The sequence below is a fragment of the Peromyscus californicus genome, unplaced genomic scaffold (assembly GCF_007827085.1).
Source record: "Peromyscus californicus insignis strain IS unplaced genomic scaffold, ASM782708v3 Scaffold_4__1_contigs__length_199733344, whole genome shotgun sequence".
NCBI lineage: Eukaryota > Metazoa > Chordata > Mammalia > Rodentia > Cricetidae > Peromyscus > Peromyscus californicus.
The window spans coordinates 38,098,832-38,121,267 of NW_026294562.1; the positions used below are offsets into that span (position 1 = coordinate 38,098,832).

The 22,436-nt window shown below is 48.7% G+C and overlaps 1 protein-coding gene across 1 annotated transcript; it reads left to right on the forward strand.

Moving 5' to 3' along the window:
* The first annotated feature begins 1,891 nt into the window (after window positions 1–1,891).
* Fxn (frataxin) lies at window positions 1,892–20,301 on the forward strand. Its single transcript, XM_052712850.1, has 5 exons — window positions 1,892–2,091; window positions 5,046–5,143; window positions 7,405–7,525; window positions 13,855–13,952; window positions 18,823–20,301. The coding sequence occupies exons 1-5, from the start codon at window positions 1,930–1,932 to the stop codon at window positions 18,971–18,973; spliced, it is 630 nt and encodes a 209-aa protein (XP_052568810.1). The 5' UTR covers window positions 1,892–1,929; the 3' UTR covers window positions 18,974–20,301.
* Window positions 20,302–22,436: the final 2,135 nt, after the last annotated feature.

Sequence of the window (22,436 nt, forward strand, 5' to 3'; positions counted from 1 at the left end):
GAGTCAGTTGAAGACAAACAACAAACTCATTTATTTAATAACAGGGAAGGCCTTATATACCCTCCTCCCAGCACCCAGTCTGTGTTGCAATTTGGTGGCATCGCGTGGTTGTCCCTCATTGGCTGGGCACGATCAGGAACTCTGACAGCCCCTGTTGCTAGGGCTTCAGGCAGACTCCAGGTTGGCTCATAAGGAGTACATTATATGCATCCCTTGGCAACTGGTCTGAGCCAATTTCCTCGACCCTATGGGCCTGTCCTACTACATCAGGTGAATAAGTAAAGAACACTACAACTGGAGAGGGTGTGGAAGTGTGGAGAGTTAGGAGTTTAATATCCCTTCTAGACTGGAATAGCCCTCACTGGAACCTTCCCATGCCTCTTCATCACAATGTGCCCCTCCCTGGTACCAGCTTCTATGGTTAGGAGATGCTGCCTTGAATGGGTCTGGGTCATGAGGGCTCCACCCTTGCTCTATGAAGGACTTGGAGGAGGCCTTTATGTTGTGTGAGGAACAGCATTCTTCTCTTTGCCACCAGAGTAGTCATGTTTGTCCTTTATAAATTACCTAGGCTCAGTCAGTGCATTGCAGCCGCCCAAAATGGACCATGACGCTGGCCAGGAATGTCGCTCTCTTTCCTCTACAGAATATTTGCTTCACTGGATGGGCACCTGATTCCAGCAGAGCCAATCAGAGCTGCAATACTGAAACTAAGGAAAACTCCTTTCTGAGAGCCTTTGGGTCAGAAATCAGGAGGCCTGGGTTCTAGCTCCCCTTCAATCAGGGGTGTCACTTAAAATGTCTGAGCTTCCAATTCCACATCTGAAAATTAGCTACACATCAAAAAAAAAAAAAAATTGTTACAGTCACTGCAAACCCTCCTTTCCTTTGTGGCTACATGAAGGCTTTCTGTGGGAAATCAGAAGCAATGCTCTCCCAAGTCCAGCAGCACATGAAGGATGTCGTTAACACCTATCCGTTTTTGACACTCGATACCTCTTGAGACCCTCGAGGCAGAAGACTCCTGTGGCACTGTCTTGACTCCTTGAACCTCAGTGAGTTCTCGACAGGGTCACAGTGACAACCCCGGGAACAGGAAGAGTCACTCACAAACTGACAAAAGCTGGGAGAGCTGCCGGTAGTGTGATGAACCTGCTGGAGTTGCCAAAATGGCGCTATGAGGAGACCCAATCATCAGTCCTGACTATTCCTCATCCAAAGGGCAGCTGGGTATTTCCTTCATTATTACCACTGTTGTTTCAGAATCCCATACATGCATACATTGTGTTTTAATCCAGCTCACCTGCCACTGCCAACTCCCACAGAACCACCCTACCACTTCTCTCTCCCAATTTCATGCACTTTGGGGGCAGGGGAGCAGGGGACCGGGTCCACTTAATGCTGCCATTATATGCACTGGTGTAGGACCATCCGTTGGCTCAAGGACAACCTATCAAAGGCCACATCCCAGAAGACCCTTCCTCATCCAGTAGCCATCAGCAGCTGGGCGTGGGTCTACATAAGCCCCTCCTCCACCCCCAGTCAGCCTGGTACTTCTCGTGCTTATGAGATACGGAATTTGATATTATCGGGCAGTTGGAGCTGTTAGAACTAAGTTTTTTTGAAAGCAAGACTATCCTTATTCATCAGCGTATCCTCAGAATCTCCCACTGGCACTCGTCAGTGAATAAACTCGCGGAGGTCAGTGTTTAGATATTCTTGTTGCCCAAGGGATGCGTTGCAGGTTTGGCACAGAGCAGGCTCTGGGTGCTGGTTAAATGTACCCACGGTGCCGTGCTGGGCAGTTCAACCCCTCACCCCGGACCTGCGCGCAGGAGCCCGCCCGCGGCGCTGGCAGGGCACGGCCACCAGGTGGCGGGCCACCGAGTCCTCGCGCTGGAGGGCGGAGCGGCCGCAGAGCCGAGCGGTATGTGGGCGCTCGCACGCCGCGCCGCCGTGGGTCTGCTGCCACGGACGGCGTCCGGGGCCTCGGCCTCGGTCGGGATCCCGCGCGGGAGGGAGCCGATCGGAGCGTGCGGCCACCGAGGCCTGCAGGTCACAACCAACGCGGCCTCCGCCGGCCGCCACTCGGTGAGTACGCGCGCTGCGGGCTCACACTCCCGAGCGCAGGCCGCGCCCGCCCTTAGGCTCGGGGACGCGCGCTGCGCGCATGCGCCGGGCTGCACTGGGCGGGCGCGCGCGCGAGCGCCCACATATCGCGCGGGCTTCTGTCCTCGGGTGGGAAGGTGGCTGTGGGGGTGCGTGCCCACGGGGGTCTGTGCAGTGCTGAAGCTGGTCGGTTCCTTTCCCAAGTTTCGGTAGTTAACACACGTGTGTAGCCAGGCGCGTTTACGACTGCGCGTCCTCCGAAGGTAGCACGCAGAATCATGGAAGCCTGGGCTTCGGTGAATCGATTCCCCTGTTCGTGACGTGGGACTTAGCAGGGCTTGTGGAGGAGCTTGGAGTACGGTTTTCTGTTGTTTGTTTGTCTCAATCTGCAGCCCTGGCTAGCCTAGAATTGGCTGTGGTTCCCCAAGCTGGCTTCATACTTGTGATCCTCCTGCCTCCTCTCCAGTGCCGGGATCACAGGTGTACCAGCAGGACCCTAGACTCCAGCTTTTGGACAATGACGGGACCTCGGTTCCACGTGCTGACTCCGCGGCTCTGAAGAGCCCTGTGACCTTGGGGGAATCCTCGCTCTCTGGGGGCAGGGCTTGCCTTTCGGTACCGGGGACATTTAAAGGGTAACGCCCACTTTGCGGTTTTGGCGGGAGAATTAAACTGTTCACAAAGGCCTTAGCCCCTCAGATAAGTTCTCGGTTCCTTGAAGATGCAAAGAACAGAATCGGTTTCTCCGTGGCTTGAAAAGAGAACGCCCAAAGGATAGCAGTGGGGTTAAGGAAGGCTTCCCAGAGAGGGACGTGATAGATGCCAGAGGAGGGGGCTGGGGGAGCATTCCAGGAAAAGAAGCACTGTGGAAAAGGTGGAGGCTGCGGGCTAGCACTGTCTGCAGATTCACACCCAGCCAGGGATACATGAGATCCTGTCTTTAATCCCAGCACTCGGGAGGCAGAGCCAGGCGGATCTCTGTGAGTTCGAGGCCAACCTGGGCTACCAAGTGAGTTCCAGGAAAGGCGCAAAGCTACACAGAGAAACCCTGTCTCGAAAAACCAAAAAAAAAAAACAAAACAAAAACAAAACAGGGCTAGCCATGTAGCTCAGTGGTGAGGTAGTCACTTAGCGTTCGTTCTGGGTTCATTTCTTAATGAAAGAGAATTTTAAAACTATGAGAAAGACAGCTGGGATTTGAAGGGCAGGACCCGGGACCCCCGCTTTCTCAAACACTTTCCCGGATGTTTTCAGCCCTGTTCTGCTTCCCAGCCATGTAATTCTTCGCTTGCCTGGCGCCTGACAGCTAGGCTCCAGTTCCAACTGTGCACGTTGGATCTCTGCATCTTTGTGAGCCTGAGCAACTTCCTCTTTGGCGTCTCAGGTTCCTCGCCTGTAAAATACAAGTCCAGTCCACCTTTATCCTCAGATTCTGTTCTCACTGACTCATTAATACTCCTTGTCCCCAGTTGTCTATCTTGGTGCTCTTGCAGTCATTTTGAAGGCTGCAGAGTGACGAAATGCTCTAGACCCATGGAGGGTGTTCCCAGCGGTGGCCCAACAAGGCATTGTTCTGCTTGCTTTCACCGTCTCGGTGTGAGCAAATGTTCAGTCTGTTCAGTGGCGTGTGTTTTCACATTTCTGTACTTCTTGGTGATGTTTGAAAGTGGTCCCCAAGCCTAGAGCCACAGTAAACACAGACTGTGACATGCCCTACAAAGAAACTATGTGTCAGATATGCTTCACTCCAGCATAAGTTATAAGTCTATTGCTTCAAGTTCAATATTAATGAATCAATAATATATATTAAATAAAGTGTCCTTAAACAGAAACACATACCAAACAAGAGTATACATCAACCATTTGATGGTTATGACTCGGAGACTTGCAGGGACCCAGCCTGTGTCCCCTAGGAACAAGTGCAGCAACTTTATAGGACCACCCCCTCTTGATGATAATGATGGAGTAAGGGCTGGAGAGATGGCTCAGCATTTAAGAACACTTGTTCTTCTTAGAGAGGACCTGAGTTTGATTCCCAACACCCATAAAAGGCAGCTTACAGCCTTCCACAACTCCAGTGAGAGGAGATCAGATGCCCTCTTCTCCCTCCAAGAGCACCTGCACACACGTTGTGTACACCACAGTCATTGCCTGCTCAAGAGCAGTCACTATCTCTGACCCTTTGCATGGCAACCAGAGTAGCATTTTGAAGCAGTAGTTCTCATCATGAAAACTTCTTGCCTTGCCAGAATGAAGTCCTCACTCCATCACTTCTCTACACACACACACACACACACACACACACACACACACACCTGCCACCTTAGCTAAGACTATACCACTTTTCTCTGGCTCTGCACTCTGTCTCACCTGGTCATAATCAACACACATGCCATTGCCCAGTGCCCACCTGTTCAAGACGAAGAAAAATCAACAGGTCACATCCTGCTGGTAGGATCCATCAGACACAGCCAGTCAGCTCTTGTTTGGACTTCAGCAGAATTCTGCCTCTTGCCATTTTTTGATGCTTTTTTTTAAAAGTCAAATTCTAGGGGTACTGGGGTGCTTCCCTATCTCTGGGGAGCCACCAGATCTCCTGAACAGCTTGCAGCAGCTGCACCACCATGGGCGAGGTGGTCTGTCTGGTTCCACACAGCGTGGCCACTCGAGGTGCAGCCAGCACAGCTGAGGACCAGATTCTGCCTTATCTCAATACATTTAGAGAGCTCCCCGTGTCTCAAGACTGTCCTATCAGATAGCACAGGCTTAGCAGAGAGACTGTGAGAAAAACACTAGGGGATGATGGGGGGCAAATCCTAAGACAGATGCTGTCACGGGCTACTGGTGAATCTGGAAGTGCCAGGCTGTAAATCCTGTATTGCTGGATTAGAATAGACTAAGATGTGGTCACTGATGTTCTTAACTTTGGCTTTTAGAGTCTGAGCCTCCACTACCTCGATCAGATTCTGAACATCAAGAAGCAGAGTGTCTGTGTGGTACATCTGAGGAACTCGGGAACTTCGGACAACTCAAGGTGAGATGAAGACACCTTCCACCTCAGGCATCTCTCCCTCTCCCTCGCTTCCCATGTAGAAACTGTTTTCTCCCTGGGAACAACCCTTAGTGACATCATTCGTATCACTAAGCATCTGCCATGTTACTTTTAGTGACAAGTGTTTCTGTGTGGATATCCCAGACTCCCTTTAGTTCATCCCTATTGTTGGGTATTTAGTTTTTTTCCCAGAGTTTTGTGATTTCTCCAGCACGATAATGGGGAGATATCATAGCTGTTATTGCACAAGAAATTACAGATGAAGCAACAGTATGCAGAGTCAGTGGCCTGCAGGCCTTGCCAGACAGGGCACCCTATCAGAGAGACATTCATCTGGTGGGTTGACATCCGAATTATCAATTGCTATAAGCTGTATTTGCGTCCTGGCCTGCAGTAGTGTGTGACAATGGCTTCTGGCAGAAGATCTCATAACCGACGTGTACCCTTACTGGGGCACAGAAGCCCGCAGAAGGAAGATTGTTGCAGCGGTCTATTCTTTCGATTTGCTGTTGGGGATGGAACACAGGCCCGTAGGCATGGTACATTCAGATCTAGCTCTGAGCCACTTCCCAGTGCAGCAGTAGTTTATTGTCGTAATCAGATGCCATAGAAGTCATCAGAGGTGTTAGTATTCATCGGCTTCTACAGCTGTCACCACTACCTAATTCCGGGAAATGTTCCCTACTCCAGATTCTGTCCTTCGTTCGTCATAGGGTTCCTCTGCTGCAGAACCGACTAATCAACTCGTCTCTGTGGGTTCATAGCAACCCGCAAGGAGTTGCGGGGTTTGTTTTGTTTTGTTGGTTTGTTTTAGACTGAGTTTCTCTGTATAGCCCAGGCTTGAACTCATAGTCCTCCTGCCTCAGCTTCAGGGGTGTACAGAAAGCCCTGTTTGCCCCTCATTCTGTCTTTCATGACATCTCTCTTTTCAGTTTGTTTATTTTTGTTGTTTTTCAAGACAGCATTTCTATGTGTAGCCCTGGCTGTCCTGGAACTCACAGAGATCTGCCTGCCTCTGCCTCCTGAATGCTGGGACTAAAGGTGTGCGCCATTTTTAAATCTTCATTTTAAAAACCTTCACTAAGTTCATTATCTTTTCACATGCTCACTGGCCATTTGGATATCTTTTATGAAATCCGTACAAGTGTTTTACCCGTTTTTTCTGTTGGGTATTCTTTTTATTGATTTGTATTCTGGACGGGTCTAGTTTCAGATACGTGCAATATAAGCATTTTTCCCCCACGTTCTGTCTTGCCCAACAAAAATTTAGTAACAAAGGCAATGAAAACAGCAGCCTCGGTGTTCAGCGGAAGTAGATGTGTAAAATAAAGAAAATATGATGAACTAGACACAGTAGTACACACCTGTAATCACAGCTGCTTGGAAAGCTGAGGCAGGAGGATCATAAATTCCAGGCCAACTACCTAGGAGGACCTTGTCTCAAAGAAAAACAAACAAGGCACTTCATTTTTATATTTTCAAAAATTTCAGATAGTCTAAAAGAACAGCGTAAAGACTTACAGGGGATGTAAGGCAGTCGCCTCTGGGGAGGGTAGTCATTTGGAAAATAGGCTACCTCTCTCCCGCAGCTTCTTTTATCAACCTGAAGTCTTTGCTCTGTACATGATAAAGATTTCCCATCAATTTAAAAATGTGAACGAGGGCCTAGAGAGATGGCTTAGCAGTTAAGAGCACTGGCTGCTCATGCAGAAGACCCAGGTTCGGTTCTCAGCACCCACGTGGCAGCTCACAACTGTCTGTAACTCCAGTTCCAGGGAATCTGGCACCCTCACACAGACTTACATGCAGGCAAAACACCAATGCACATAAAATAAAAATAAACAAATCGTTAAAAAAATACACTCAATCCTCAGTTAAAATATAAATAATAAAAAAATAAATGAAAAGTAAACAAATGAGAAAAGCTAGGTGTGGTGGCTCACGACTGTGATGTCAACACTCAGGAGGCTGAGGCGAGCCCAAGTGTTGCCAAGCGATTGTAGCCTATCAGGTACTAACCAGAAAAGAGGCTCAGAGAAGCAAGGCAGAGCAGGGCTGTCCTGAACCCTAGTGTTTGGGGTCTCACTCACACTCCGTGTTGCTAGCTGGTTACTTCTGCTGGAAGGCATTGTGTGTGTGTGTGTGTGTGTGTGTGTGTGTGTGTGTGTGTGTGTATGTGTGTGTGTGTTTATTGTGATTGTGCAGTTGGTGACAATACTCTGGTGGGTCTCTTCCTCCTGCAGCTCTCTAGACGAGACAGCTTATGAAAGACTTGCAGAGGAGACACTGGACGCCCTGGCAGAGTTCTTTGAAGACTTGGCAGACAAGCCCTATACCCTGGAGGACTACGATGTCTCCTTTGGGGTACCTTTGGCTTTTTTTATTTTCTGTTTCCAACTTAAAAACTGTAACTTAGATGGGCACTGGGGGTGGGTGCATGCCTTTGATTCCACCACTCAGGAGGCAGAGGCAAGTCAGATCTCCGAGTTCGAGGCCAGCCTGGTCTACAGAGCGAGTCCCAGGACAGCTGGGACTACACAGAAAAACCCTGCCTGGAGATGTAGTTCGGTTGGTAGAGTGCTTGCCTAGCATACACACAGCCTGGCTTCAGTCCCTAGCTGGAATACAACTGAGCGTAGTAGCACATCCCTATAATCCTAGCACTCAGGAGGTAGAGGCAGGAGGATTAGAAAGAAATTCAAGGTCATCCTCAGCAACATAGCAAGGTTGAGGGGAGCCCAGACTAAGTGTGAACCTTTCTCAGAAAAAGAAAAACTAAACAAACAATAAAAAAATGAACGTCATATGTGCACAATTGAAATTAAAACAAAAGAATGCCCTCCAGGCAGGCAAGGTAACACACAGCTGTAACTCTACACTCTAGGAGGATTACTGAGTGTTCAAGGCTAGCTTGGTCTACACAGTGAGGTCCAGACCAGCCGGGACTACATAGTGATGCTCAGTCTCAAAGACCAGGGGGACTGGTGGAGGGCTCAGTGCGTAAAGCCGCTGCCCCCCTAAACCTGATAACCTCTGTTGAATTCTTAGAGCCCACGTGGGGGTGGAAGAAGAAACCGACTCCACATCCTGCCATGCGAGTGGACCCATTCCTCATACACACACATTCAGAATAATAATAAGTAAATCTTAAAAATAATAATATAGATTTTTAAAAAAATAACCTCCAACAGACATAACCGTCTAGCAACATAGATTGTGGTTGGAGCATAAAAGCTAGAATTCATGTGACAGCCCAGCTCTGCCAGTGACTTTGGGGGAGTCACTCTGCCTCTGTGAGCCTCTTCTGTTTAAAAACACATTCCCTGGGGTGGGTAGTGAAGGGAAGAGCCCTTTACCCACCATAGGTGAAGCCCCGGCTTCAATCTCTAGTATTGAATAAAATATAGAGTTCCAGGATCCAACCTGTGGACAGTTGTCGAAGCGGTTCAGACTCGGTGTGTGGGCCCTCTGCTTGCTCCTTTCTGCTGTAAGAAGAAGCCTGTCCTGAGGGGTTTGTTGTTTTGGTTTGGTTTTGGTTTTTTGTTTTGTTTTAATTAATTTATTTTATTTTATGTGCAATGGTGCTTGGCATGCATGTGTGTCTGTATGAGGTGTCAGGTCCCCTGGAACTGGAGTTACAGACAGTCGTGAGCTGCCCTGTGGGTGCTGGGAATTGAACCCAGGTCCTCTGGAAGATAAGTCAGTGCTCTTAACCACTGAGCCATCTCTGCAGCCCCCTTTGTTTGGTTTTTTGAGACAGGGTCTCTCTATGTAGCCCTGGCTGTCCTGGAACTTGCCGTATAGACCAGGCTGACCTTGAGTGATCCTCTAGGACTAAATGTGCACCACCACACCCTGGCTCACCTGGAATTCTGATGTGCAGCCTTGAATCCAACCCCTGGAAATTTTGATTTAATTAATGTGTAATGTACTCTAGACAAGGAGCTGGATTTACAGATTGTACCCAGTGACGGCTGAGAGCTTCTGAATTGGATGAGCATTACCCCAGCCACCACGGAAGCTGGGGAAGTTTCCATGCTGGCCACCAGGTGGCAGACGAAGCAAGAGTCTGCTTAGGCCTTTACCTTTGGGAGAAAAATGTCTCCTCCTTTTCTTACCCATCCCCCCTCCACTACCACCCCAATCCAGGCAGAGAGGTTAATCCTTTTAACAGCAATTAATTAATACCAGGAAATGTCATGAAGTGTGCCTTTTGTGAATTTTGGAGTGAATTGTAGGATTATGTAGTGCAGATGGTTGTCAAAATGATAGAGGGGAAATGGTTTAAAAAATACTTTCAAATTCATTATTTTTATTTCTTAATGAGAAGTCCAATGTATGTGAGGGTCCCTGCTCAACATGACATCTCCCATGTGCGTATTTCTACCGATGACCAGGTGACAACAGTCTGCAGTTCTTGTGCCTGCAGGAGCAGGCCTGACTTCACTAGCACCAATCAGTGAGCCTGGCCAGCTGGGACTGGTTCTGCTCTGATTGGCTGGCGGGTGTGAGGGTCTCCTGTTGGTCACTGTGCCTCAGCAATTGCTCAGTATTTTGTTTCTTTCCATTGTGGTTTGATCTGGATGTCCCACAGAGACTCATGTGTTGAAGGCCAGGTTCCTAGCTGGTAGTGTCACTGAGAGGTATGTAACACGAATCTTAAAACGTCTTATTAATAAAAACCTCAGTGCCAGCTATTGGGGTGAATTCTGAAAGAGCAGAGAGACAGAACAAGCCACAGCTAACCTCACCTCGTCAACTTCTCAGCTGATCCTGTTTCCTCAAACTGAAAGCCTCTGAGTCCTCATCCTGAATGGATCTCAGCTGAACTGCTCTTAAAAGCCTAAAAGCTTAAAAGTCCCTAGTTCCTGGTCCTCATACCTTATACCTTTCTGCTTCCTACCATCACTTCCTGGAATTAAAGATGTGTGTCTTTCCCAAGCAAAGACATGAGATCTCAAGTGCTGGAGTTAAAGGTGTGTGCCACCACACATGGCTCTGTTCCTAGTGTGGCCTTGAACTCACAGAGATCCCTCCAGATCTCTACCTCCGGAATGCTAGGATTAAAGGCGTGTGTGCCACCACGTCCGTCTCTATGTCTAATCTAGTGACTGTTCTGTTCTCTGACCCCAGAAAAGTTTATTAGGGTACACAGTATATTGGGGGACACAATAAATCACCACAGAAGTGATTGGATCACGAGGCCCCTGACCTAACTGAAGAATTGTTTGCTGATGGTTTTATGACTAGGTGGCTGCCGAGGGGACAGTGGAGAGTATGGGAGGAGATGGAGACTGGGGGGTGCTGGAAGAAGTGGTTCACTGGAGTCTTGTCCTGATAGACATGATTATCTCTGGCCTCTTGCCCCTCTTTGCTTCCCGGCTGCCATGAGGAGCAGCTCCCCCGTCATACCCTTCTTCTGCCTCTGTGGTGCTGTGCCGGACCACAGACCAGAGACAGTGCAGCCAGACACCCCTAGACTGAAAACTCGGACACTGTAAGGCAGTCTGTTTTCTCAGATATTTGTCACAGCAGGGAAAGTGTGAGTAATACTGTCCCCTCCCTGCACGTAAATGTGCCCACACTCCCAAATGGACTCACATTGGCTAAAGAATGGCAGTGGGCGCTGAAAACCTTCTCTGTGGAATCTACTTGCAGACACTTCTAAATGTCTCGAGGCCCCTGCTAAGCCAGCAGAGCAGCTGGTCTAGTCCCTCCTGCCACTGTCCTTTGGAGTAGCTGAGAACCCTGAGGAAAGACTAATCACAGTAATCAGGCTGGTAGAGGAACTAACTGAGCTTTGTGATCTCTGCCTTGGTAACCTTGCCCTTCATTTTGGCAGATAGTACCACAGACAGGGTCCCCTCAGTCGCTGTTTGTCCACTGGTCCATTCATCCACAAATATAATAAGTACTTTTACGTCCATCCTGGGTTTGAGTGGAAGCATATAGGTGCTGACTGAGTCGCTTCTTCCTAGGGACTCAAAATAGTGGAGGTGGGGGCCAGGGGACAGCAAGCTCCTTCACACACAAGTCATGCTGAAGTAGTTCAAAGCATGAGAGGCTGCAGGCACTCTGCCAAGTGGAAAGGCCCAGGTAACCTTCCCAGAGGCACTTGCACAGGTCCTGGAGCAAGAGGGGCCCACAGGGAAGATGCCAGAAGACAGCTAGAACACTGTGGAGCTAGGTCTCCCGTGTCTGGTTTTCGCTGGGTTGTTTTGTTTTAGAACACATCAGTTTAATTGATTTGCACTGTGGGATCCCTCCAAAGATTGGGGATCGGAAAGTAAAGTGATTGAGTGGGCTGTCCCTGGTGTGGTCCCTCGTTATAGTAATGACTAGGTACTGGTGTGGAGTCCTTGAGCAGAGTCCTTGAGGAGGCAGCCAGATGTTGAGTGCCAATCAGAATGATGTGACTTCTGCAGGGCCAGGGCTGGTTAGGAAGGAGAGTGGACTTGGGAGTCACATCTAGAGAGTTAGTCAGTCTTGGCATTTGCCCTGGACCACCAAGCCTCAGCGTGTAGGGTAGAACACACGGGACATTTATCAACACAGATAGGTAAGTCAGAGGTGAGTGTGTGGTTCCACTGAGTCTGTTAGCCCATAGCAGGAAGCATGAAACTGTAGAGTTGGATGAAGAGCCCGGTGCTGAGGGGCTGCTGGGTTGGGGGGATTAGCACCCAGTGTGCACAGTGTTTGGAGGAAATTAACGTTGAATGTGTACATTGTTTCAGTTTTCCCAGGTGGAGAGATTTCTGAATGGCCCTAGAGCAACAATGTGAATATACTCAATACTGCTGTACTGTGTAACTTAGTTATAGGCAAATTTAATGTTGTTTTTTCCAAAGATAAAAAGAGAGAAACTACATAAACTAGCAGCTAAGAACGAAGGTTCAGAAGGGTGAGGGAGTTGCCCATGACAGGAAGAACAGTGTCTTTGAGCCCAAGCAGCCCTGCATTTCAGATCAACCCTGCGGGTTGCTGATACTTCGTTTTGTGTTTTTGCTATCCTGAACCTCTTTTAAAATTGGGATAGTGATTTCTGCCTTCACAGTTGGTCTAGTTGAAAACAGTTCCCGAGTGTGTCCAAACACAGATCCTGGCACACACTTGGCTCTGAGTAAAGAGGAATCTGTGTCTGCTGAGGGTCTTGCTGTGGTTTTAAACCTGCATCCCCAACATCTCTATCAGGAACTTTTGTGGGTTTGGTTTGGTATGTCTTGGTTCTTTTTAGATAGTTTTGTGTTGCCCAGGCTGGCCCCAACCTTGAACTTCTGATCTTCTACTGCCTGAGACCTGGGATTACAAAGCCTGATGCACCTTTTTGTAGGTGGAAGTTTCTCTCCCGTATCTCAGAGAGAGAAAGAGAAATCACTGGTGCCCCCCTCCCATACCTGTTGGTTACATTATTATCGGTCCCAGCCTCTAGCATTTATTTAAATGGCTGGCTGTGTTTGTAAGAGTGTGCTGTGAGAATCACCCCAAGACTCCTGATTGGATGAGCACTCTGCAGAGCTCAGAGCAAAGCATTGGTGCCCTAGGCTCCCACCTGCTTTCATTCAGGGTGTACTTACTGCCCCGTGCATTGTGTCACAGCCTGCCATTCTAAAGGGACTAAGGCTTGAGAGTGAAGGACTCCTTTGTTGAGTGTTTTCAAATTTAAATGTTCGTTTATCGAACAAAAGTGGACTGGCCAGTCTTTTGAGAATGCAAGGCTTTTTAGGGGGAAATGAAGCCTTATGGAGTCCCTGAGCACTTGTTAGCTGCCTGGGAAGGGTCTGGATAATGCAGGTAGTCTGGGGCTGCCCCGCCTGCTCTCCTAAGACAGACAAGGCAGAGCGTTGATTACTTTCTTCTCTTGCCTTTTACGTGTTGTTGTGCAGCCTGCTGGCCTCAGACTCCCCGTTTCCCACCTCAGCCTCCCAAGCACTGACATCACAGGTTTTTGCCGCCACACCTGCTTTCTCTCTGTGTCTCCACAATGGCCTTGTCAGGTCTGACACTTGGGCAGACACCTTTAGAGTTTACTCTGTTTGGACATGTTCTGATGGGCAGTGGAGGGCAGAAAGCCAGTGCTCTGCTTTACCATTGCCGAGCTCCCAGGCAAGTCTTAACCTCTCTTTCCTGGCCGACCACACAGGCAGAGAGCAAGCGGTGTGAGCCAGCTTCCAGCATTGTTATGCCCAATCCACTGTGGTGGCCGCAGAGATGGCTCAGTGGCTGCGAGCTTGCTACTCTAGCGTGAGAACCAGCCTTTGGATCCCAGCACCCGCATCACATCAGGTGGCTCACGGACACCTGGAACTCCAGCTGCAAGAGGTCCTGGGCGCCTTTGGCCTCCGAGGGCACCAGTGCACACACAGTTGAATGGAAACACGGACATAAGTAAAAGTAAACAGCTCTCTAATCCACTCTCGTCCCGACAGTCATGTCTTTGCTGCACACATTCCTAGCTGCGAACACTAATTTTTGTTTGGTTTTGATCCCAAGAATTGAACAGGGGACTTCCCAGCTCCTGAACACATACTGCCAGTGCCCTGCACCCCCAGGTCCCCCCCCTTTTTTTATGGTGTGTGTTATGTCCTTGGATACGTGAAAGGCGTTGAGATGTGAACACGTATTTATATATATTTGTTCTTGTGCTAACTAATCTTGTTTAATTTCTTCACACTTTCTTCCACCCGACCCCCTAGGGCGGCGTGCTAACCGTTAAGCTGGGCGGGGATCTAGGGACCTACGTGATCAATAAGCAGACTCCAAACAAGCAGATCTGGTTATCGTCTCCCTCCAGGTACGTTCAGAAGTCACAATCTGTAAGGGGTGAACTCATCTGGAATGCCGTGTTGGGGACCATTTGAGAGGGTGTCTGTCACTGGCTTTGCCGTGGCTTTACAGCTGTGCGCCTCGGCAGAAAGGCTGCTTCCGGTTGAACGTTTCACCCCATTGAGAACTTGGTTGCTATCCTCAGGCATGAGGATGTTGACAAGACCTAAAGCAAGGGGAACTTTTCAGAACCTGGCCCAGACAGTGTTTCTCTGTTAGGTCATTGCCCAGAAAAGAAAAATCACTGGCTTGCCTGTGGAAAAGATCCTTTTTCCAGGCATAGTGTACCCTATCTATAGTCTCCCTACTCAGGAGGTAGAGGCCGTAGTTCAGAGTGCCTGCCTTGCTACATAGCCAGTTCAAAGGCTAGGCTGGGCTGTCATGGAAGACCCTGTCACAAAGGCAATAGGCCAACCTGGTCTATATAGTGAGTTCCAGGCCAGCCAGGGTTATACACAAGTTACTTTTGTTAGGTATGGCGGCACATACCTGGGGTAAAAGAATTAATTAATTAGAAAGCTACTTTGAAGGCTGGAATGTATATCTCAGTGATAGAATGCTTGTCTGGAGTCTATAAGCCCTGGATTCAATCCCAAAACAGAAGGGAAGGAGGGGGAAAGAGAGACAGGCAGTTTTTATATTGTAGCATCTGAGAAACCTGCACTTTGTCCTCAGAGTCAGTTAACCTTTAACTCCCAGCCTGTTCTGAAGGTCTCGGTGATTCTGTTGGCAGAGTTGGGCTCAGACTCGGTGGCAGTGAGACAGTGATTTTTAGCAGCAGCTCCAGGACCCCCATCTTCCTGCCTGCCCCATGGATGTGCCTGCACTTGAAGGCACATGGGGGTGCACTGCAGACAGCCTGGGCCTCAGAACTGAGAACTTACTGGTGAGCGAGCATACAGCTGCCGCCATAGTGGTCTGGGACCGGCTGAGAGAGGCTCACACAGATGCTCACACAGACCCTTCACACTAACCTTGCTGAGACTCAGCAGCACTACTAATGAAGACATTTTGAAGGCCAAGTGGAAAAAGCTCAGCCAGAACCAGTGTGGAATTCTTCAAAAGCCTAATGGCATTGGCAGTTTAAAAATATTAAAAAAGACTAGGCGGCGGTGGTGCATGCCTTTAATCCCTGCATTCAGGAGGCAGAGCCAGGCGGATCTCTATGAGTTCGAGGCCAGCCTGGTCTACAGAGCAAGTCCCAGGACAGGCTCCAAAGCTACACAGCAAAACCCTGGCTCGAAAAACAAACAAACAAACAAATTTAAAAAGTGCCAGGGTATGGCTCAGTGGCACAGAACTTGCCTCACATGTGAAAAGAAACCTCTGGGCTGGATTCCCAGCACCACAACAAACACACACGAAAACAAAAACTGTATCAAGGAGGCTGGAGAGGTAGCTCAGTGGTTATGAGCACTTGGGGCTAGAGTTCGGATCCCAGCACCCGTATCAGGCAGCTCACATACAGCACAGGGGAGTTAATCTCTTACAGAAGCCCAAGCAAACTCTTTTTAAAACATGCCGTTTATGTGAGGGACTGGGAGGAGAAATCTCCTGAGTCGCCCTTCATCACGGTGCATTGGTGCTTTAGAGGAGGGGGTGTTTTTATTTATGTGTCTGTGGGTGAGTGCCCATGCCCACAGCAGCCAGAAGAGGGAGTCAGGTCCCCTGGAACTGAAGTCACAAGCAGTTGTAAACCAGCCCTCTGGAAGAGCAGCGAGTGTTCTGAACCACCGAGCCAGCTCTCCAGACGCCCAGAAGTCATTTCATATTTATCCAGAGTGTCTTTCACAGGGCCATGATTATAAGTTCCTATTTCAGAAGGAAACTTTGGAGGTCCTGTAGAGATAGTAGTTTTTCCTGGCCACCTTGCTGTAGGGATCATAGGATGGGGTAGAAGAGCGCTGTGGGGAACACCTGGACCAAAGGACATTTAATGTGGCCCAGGTAGTTTGTGTTGAGAGGTTTCTGTACTTTAAGCAAAAGCTCTGCCCATTTATTCAGACTTTTTTCTGTATTGTTGGCACATGTTTAAATTCCAACATTTGGTTGGCAGTATTAAAAGACTCCATACATTTATACCTACAAAAGATAGTTCACATCTCTTCCCTCTACCCCTAGGAGACTGTCTTCCCACCTCAGTCTTCCCTTGTTTTGTTTGTTTGTTTGTTTGTTTGTTTTTGGGTTTTTTTTGAGACAGGGTTTCTCTGTGTAGCTTTGGAGCCTGTCCTGGAACTCACTCTGTAGACCAGGCTGGCCTCAAACTCACAGAGATCCGCCTGCCTCTGCCTCCTGGGTGCTGGGATTAAAAGCATGCGCCACCACCACCGCCCGGCTTCTCTTGGATTTTTGTGGTGCTGGGGATCAAACAATGCATCGCACATGCTGGGACTCGACAGGCTCTCTATCACTGAGCTATCCCCACTTTTCTAGCCTGTCTTTGAAAGTTCTTCTTAAGAATTCTAGGTGGAGTTGGGTGTCCCAGATCGTGACCTCTCAGGGTTCTCTGTTACCTTCATCGGGGTACCCCCATTTACCATCATTCTCTGTTGCTGTATCTACTCTGTTCTCCAGGCCATGAGGAAGCAGAATTTGAGACATGGGTCTGGTCCATGTGGAGTAATAAGTCATGACAAAATGACAGCTACAGATTTGTCCGCAGTCCTGTGTATTAGTCATTTTCACATTGCTACAACTGAATAATCAAGACAGCTTACTTATGGGGGCAAAGGTTTATTTATCTCATGGTTTTGGAAGCTCAAAGTCCAAGATTGAGGGGGTTTGAGGGACACTGGTTTAGCCCTTTATACAATGGCTTGCCATGGTGAGAGCATGTATAGGAGCGATGTCCCATCTTACAGTGGGAAACAGAGAGATTAGACGGGTCCCACATTCCCTTTTGTGGATACATCCCAGTGATCTAAGGAACTCCCCCAAGTCATTCCTCTTAGAGGTGGCAGTATTAGGGTGTAGTATAAAAACCATGTCCCAAATTCTTCCTCCTCCTTCTCGCCTGGAGAACAGAGTAGACACACCAACAGATAATGATGTAAGTGGGACACACTCGTGAATCTCTCAATTTCACAGATTTAATTTTTAAGAAAGAAAAATTCTTTGAGCTAGAAAATTATCAAGCATGCCAGTAATCCCAGCACTTGAGAGATGTAGGCAAGAAGACCAGGAGTTCAGGGTTATCCTTGGCTACATAAGGAGTTCAAGAGGCTACATGAGACCCTGTTGAAAGAAGGAAGGAAGGAAGCTTTGTTTGGTTTGGATTTTGAGGCAGGGTCTTACCTTGTATCCCTGACTGGCCTGGAACTGACTGTGTAGACCAGGCTGGCCTCTGTCTACCAAGTGCTGGGATTAAAGGCCTGCACCACCATGCCCGGTGAAGTTTTTAACAATAGCACAGGTGGTAGCCAAGGCTGAGAGAGGCAAGGGTAACTGGTTAGTAGGTACCAGGGCTTCTTTCAAGGTAATAGGGATGTTTTGGACCTAGACAGAGCTAGTAGTGACACAGTAGTGTAGGCCGGGTTCAAATCACGTGAGTGGTACAAAATGACCATCGTTTTCCAAACACTGCTATAAGATAACAAGTGTCCTGAGGGGTAGGAAAGGTAAGAAATGAGGTGTGCTGCAGAGAGGCTCCCAGGGGCCAGGCTCCGAAGTGTTCCAGAGGACAAATTGCACAAGTGCCCTTAGGAAGACTGAGGAAATTGGAAGGTCACCTCGCTGCAGGTCGCTGTAAAGTTGGTCAATCTCTGCTGGCGGGCAGCTCTGTGGACTCTGTTAGCGCTCCACTGAAAAGACGGGCCTTTGTTTCGGCTCACAGCCTCAGAGACTTTAGTCCCTGTTGCCTTTGGGCCTGTGGTGAGACAGAACATGGCAGGGGATGTATGGTGGAAGGGGCTGCTCCCCTGGCAGCTGGCAGCAGAGGGAAATGGGATAGGCTCCCGATCACACTGCCGGTGACCTAGCAAATCACCAAACTAGACCCTACCCTATACAGTTCCCGCCACCTCCAGTAGACTCATGGCTGGCCACTAAGCTTTAATCATGGACCCCAGTGGGACCTTTAAGATCCAGTCCAGCCAAACGTTGTAGTTGGACTTTCTTTGGACCGCCAGCTCCCAAATAATGACATGGAGACTTCTTATTAAGTATGAAAGCTTGGCATTAGCTTAGGCTTGTCCCAACTATCTCTTATAACTTAAATTAACCCATTTCTATTAATCTACCTTCTGTCACGTGGCTCGTTACCTCTCCATACTGTACACCTGACTTGCTCCACGTCTTGCTGACAAATCCCACCACCTCTTCTTCCCAGAGTTCCTATCTCTGCCTGGAAGTCATGCCTATCTTCTCCTGCTTAACCATTGGCCATTCAGTTCTTTATTAAACCAATCCAAAGGTGCCTTTCACACAGTGTGATCAAATATCCCGCAACAAAATGTGGTTGCTCTAATCCCAACCACAGGAGTCTGAGACAGGAGAATTGCTACAAGTTGAAGACCAGCTCTGGCTATGTAAGTAAGGTCCAGGCCACCTGTATCCAGGTCCAAGACACAGAATAAGACTATCTTCAAAGATAGATAGATAAGCCTGGTGGTGGTGGTACACGCCTGTAGTCCCAGCACTCAGGAGGCAGAGGCAGGCGGATCTCTATGAGTTCAAGGCTAAACTGGTCTACAGAGCGAGTTCTGGGGACAGCCAGAGCTACACAGAGAAACCTTGTCTCAAAACAAAAAGAAGATAGATGGATTGACTTAGCCCTAACACTGTAGCTCTCCTGAAGAGGGTCCTCACTGACTTAACGTGCGTTTGTTTTGTTTTTCAAGTGGCCCCAAGCGCTATGACTGGACGGGGAAGAACTGGGTGTACTCCCACGACGGCATGTCCCTGCATGAGCTGCTGGCCAGGGAACTGACAGAAGCCTTCAACACCAAACTGGACTTGTCTTCCTTGGCCTATTCGGGAAAAGGCACCTGAGCACCTGCCAGATTCAAAGACATTAAACGGACCCCCAGCCTTCTTCTGTGGCTGAGTGTCTGGTTTCCATGCCTGCTTCCGAGGACAGTCACACTGTGTTTGACAGCTCTGTGAAAAACAGTGTGTTACCACTCCCACCCTGTCCCCAGATCTGGCTCTTCATTTCTACAGAGGTTTGTTAGGATGGACTCGTTTCTCCCCGTGTGACCCCAAATCTCTTAGAATGTCTTACACCATACGTGCACCTGACAGCCTCAGGAAAAGGGCTCGGAGGGTGGAACAAGTTGTTCCCACTCTCCAGTTCTTTGAAGGATTTATTGTAAAAGCTTCACGAAGAGCCATAGGCCGACCTGCCATTGTGTCTGAAATGACATTGTAAGGAATAGCTTCTAAATGTCACTCCAAGTGTGTACACTTCAGAGCCTTTTAGCAGCTCCATGTCAAAAGGGACCATCTTAAAACACCCGTTTGTGCTTTGTGGCCTGGACTGGGCACCAAGACCTGTGCTCTGTGGCCTATACTGGGCACCAGGACCTGTACTCTGTGGCCTATACTGGGCACCAGGACCTGTACTCTGTGACCTATACTGGGCACCAGGACCTGTGCTCTGTGACCTATACTGGGCACCAGGACCTGTACTCTGTGGCCTATACTGGGCACCAGGACCTGTACTCTGTGGCCTATACTGGGCACCAGGACCTGTACTCTGTGGCCTATACTGGGCCAGGACCTGTACTCTGGCCTATACTGGGCACCCAGGACCTGTGCTCTGTGACCTATACTGGGCACCAGGACCTGTGCTCTGTGACCTATACTGGGCACCAGGGCCTGTGCTCTGTGGCCTATACTGGGCACCCAGGACCTGGGTAGTATTGTCTTTATGCTTTCATAGACGAGGGTCATTACAAAGTCAGCAGCTACAACTCGGACCTGAAATGTCCTTAAAAATTGAAAACTGGGCTGGAGGGATCACTTAGTCCACAAGCACTTACCACACTAACCTGAAGACCCAGGTTTGATCCTGGGAGCCCACATTAAAAACACCAGGCATGGTGTGTGAGTTTATACTCCGGGCACTGGAGAAGTAGAGCTGGGAGGACCCCTGGGGCTTGCCGGCCAGCCTGCCTAGCTTCATCAGTGAACCCAGGGGCTCTGGGAGCAAGGTGCATGGCTCAGGTTGACCTCTGCCCTCTACACATGTGCACATGTACCACACAATCATACGCATACACACAAATTCACACATGCTAAATAATGCATGGATAACTCCAGGCAAGGAGGGAAAAGACTACCATAACCCAAAGGATTAAACAATGTCGAGGAGCTGAGGGTGTGTCCATGAGAGAAATGCCTGACTGTCACAGAGAGCCCTGGCCCTCCACTTACCATCTATTCAGTGAACGGGTAGAATTGGTACCTGACATTCAGGGGACCAGCCAGGCATTCCACGAGGCTGTTTTGTTCCCACTAGGTTGGGGGGGGAATGGGCGGTGAGCAGGTATTTTTTTTTTATTCCTTTTTTTTTTTCGAGACAGGGTTTCTCTGTGTAGCTTTGCGCCTTTCCTGGATCTTGCTCTGTAGACCAGGCTGGCCTCGAACTCACAGAGATCCGCCTGCCTCTGCCCCCCCCCCCCCCCCCCCCCCCCCCCCCCCCCGAGTGCTGGGATTAAGGCGTGCGCCACCACCACCCGGCAGGTATTTTTTTTAGGCCTGCAGAAATGGTACTGTTTTTGCTACTGTTCTGTTAGACTTTCAGACAAACTCATTTTGAGCTAACAGCTGCCCTTGTTCTCCATGTGCTGAGTCCAGCACACCATTGCACTGTTTCAAGTTTTACAGGCCACACTCCGTACAAGAAGCAAACATTCCAGGACAGCCAAACTGAGTGCAGTAAACTCGGGTTCTGGCCATCTTCTGACGAAAGGAAAGTTAGCCTAGCATGCAAAAGGCCCTGAGTTCCATCCCCACACGACAAAGGGCTGGGAGATTTGTTAGTGGCAAGTCTATGCAAATGTACAGCAGAGGCTACGCGGGGTGAACTGAAGGCATTACATCATAGAAAAAACAATGGAGCAGTGTAAACAAAGGCTGAGTGGGTATTTAAGATATTTCCTTCTTCACAATTTTTTTCTTTTGGTCTGGTGGAAATTTTTGAGTGAGGTTAAGCCAGTGCTAGTGAGATAATAAATAGGACCATGTGTAGACATGTCTACGGGTGTGTCTTGGTCTTCTAGTGAAAGTCTCAGTACCCCTTGCCTGCTTGAAACAGTGAGACCCCACCTGAGACTTAACGGAACTTCGAGTATGCCCTGGCTGCCGCAGCAGATGGAAGTTGGGGAGTCTGCTGTTACGGGTGCCTCATGGACCGGTCCTTAGGCTTCTTAACTTTCACTTTACATGTCTCTGACTGGCTTCCAAGGCAGCAGAGATCTCATTTCAGGGAGGATATGAACACCCTGCTGGGTGAGAGGTCACCCTGAACACCAGACGTGATGGTGCTCTTCTGTGGTCCTGGCATTTTGAACTCAAAGGTAACAGAAGCAAATAAGTTTGGGCTTAAGATTTAGTTTCATCATTTGTTTCTGGGACATCGATATGTAGCCCAGACTGACCTTGAGTCTAAGACAGTTCTGCCTTTGTCTCCCAAAGGTTAGGATTGTGGGTGTGCCACCCCGCCTGACGAGAGTTAAAATCGTGATATAAAGCTGCCCAGGTTTTGCACTACATAATTCAAGACACCACTATCCAGAGATGACAGTAACTATGATGAGCTATAAATGATACCACCCACCAAAAACTGCTCAGAATGTGAGGCTGCAGCTGGAGATCACAAGTTCAAGGGTAGCCTGGGCCACACAAGACCCTGTCGCAACTCATTCTAGCCAGTTATGGTAGCATACGTTTTTTAATCCCAGTACTCAGGAGGCAGGGGCAGGAGGATCCCTTGAGTTTGAAGCCAGCCTAGTCTACATAGTGAGTTCTAGGCCAGCCAGATCCTGTCTCAAAAAAACCAAAGATAAATTCATACTCCGGAAGCAAGCTGGAAAAAAACCCACCACATCATGAGCCACAACCCACACCTAAGACCCTCACTCTGTATGGTCTTATCACCACAAGCAAGGTTCAGTCTAAAATTTGGAAAGTTATTTTGTTGCTTTTCTACTTGAGTTTTTTTGTGGGGCTGGGATTTGAACTCAGGGACTTGTGCATCCGAGGTAAGTGCTTTATTACTGTACTACACCCACAGGTTCTCTTCTGTGAGTGTGTGTGTGTTAGAATGAAGTTTTCCAACTTTGATATTTTCATTAAACAGTAAGTTTACAATATGTCTTCTATTATACCTGCCTCAACTTTAAACCGTGTAGCTACTGCCAAAGAAAGGCCGATGTCTGTAAAGATGAAGTTTGTGGAGGTCCAGAATTGCCAAGGTACATCTTCCATCCTCTAAGGTAAAAGCAACAGG

What these genes read in the sequence shown, in the direction of transcription:
- Fxn (XM_052712850.1), top strand. Translation starts at nt 1,930, where the DNA reads ATGTGGGCGCTCGCACGCCGCGCCGCCGTGGGTCTGCTGCCACGGACG. An exon ending in GGAACTTCGGACAACTCAAG is followed by an intron (nt 5,144 to 7,404) that starts GTGAGATGAAGA and finishes TTCCTCCTGCAG; the next exon opens with CTCTCTAGACGAGACAGCTT. An exon ending in TGGTTATCGTCTCCCTCCAG is followed by an intron (nt 13,953 to 18,822) that starts GTACGTTCAGAA and finishes TTGTTTTTCAAG; the next exon opens with TGGCCCCAAGCGCTATGACT.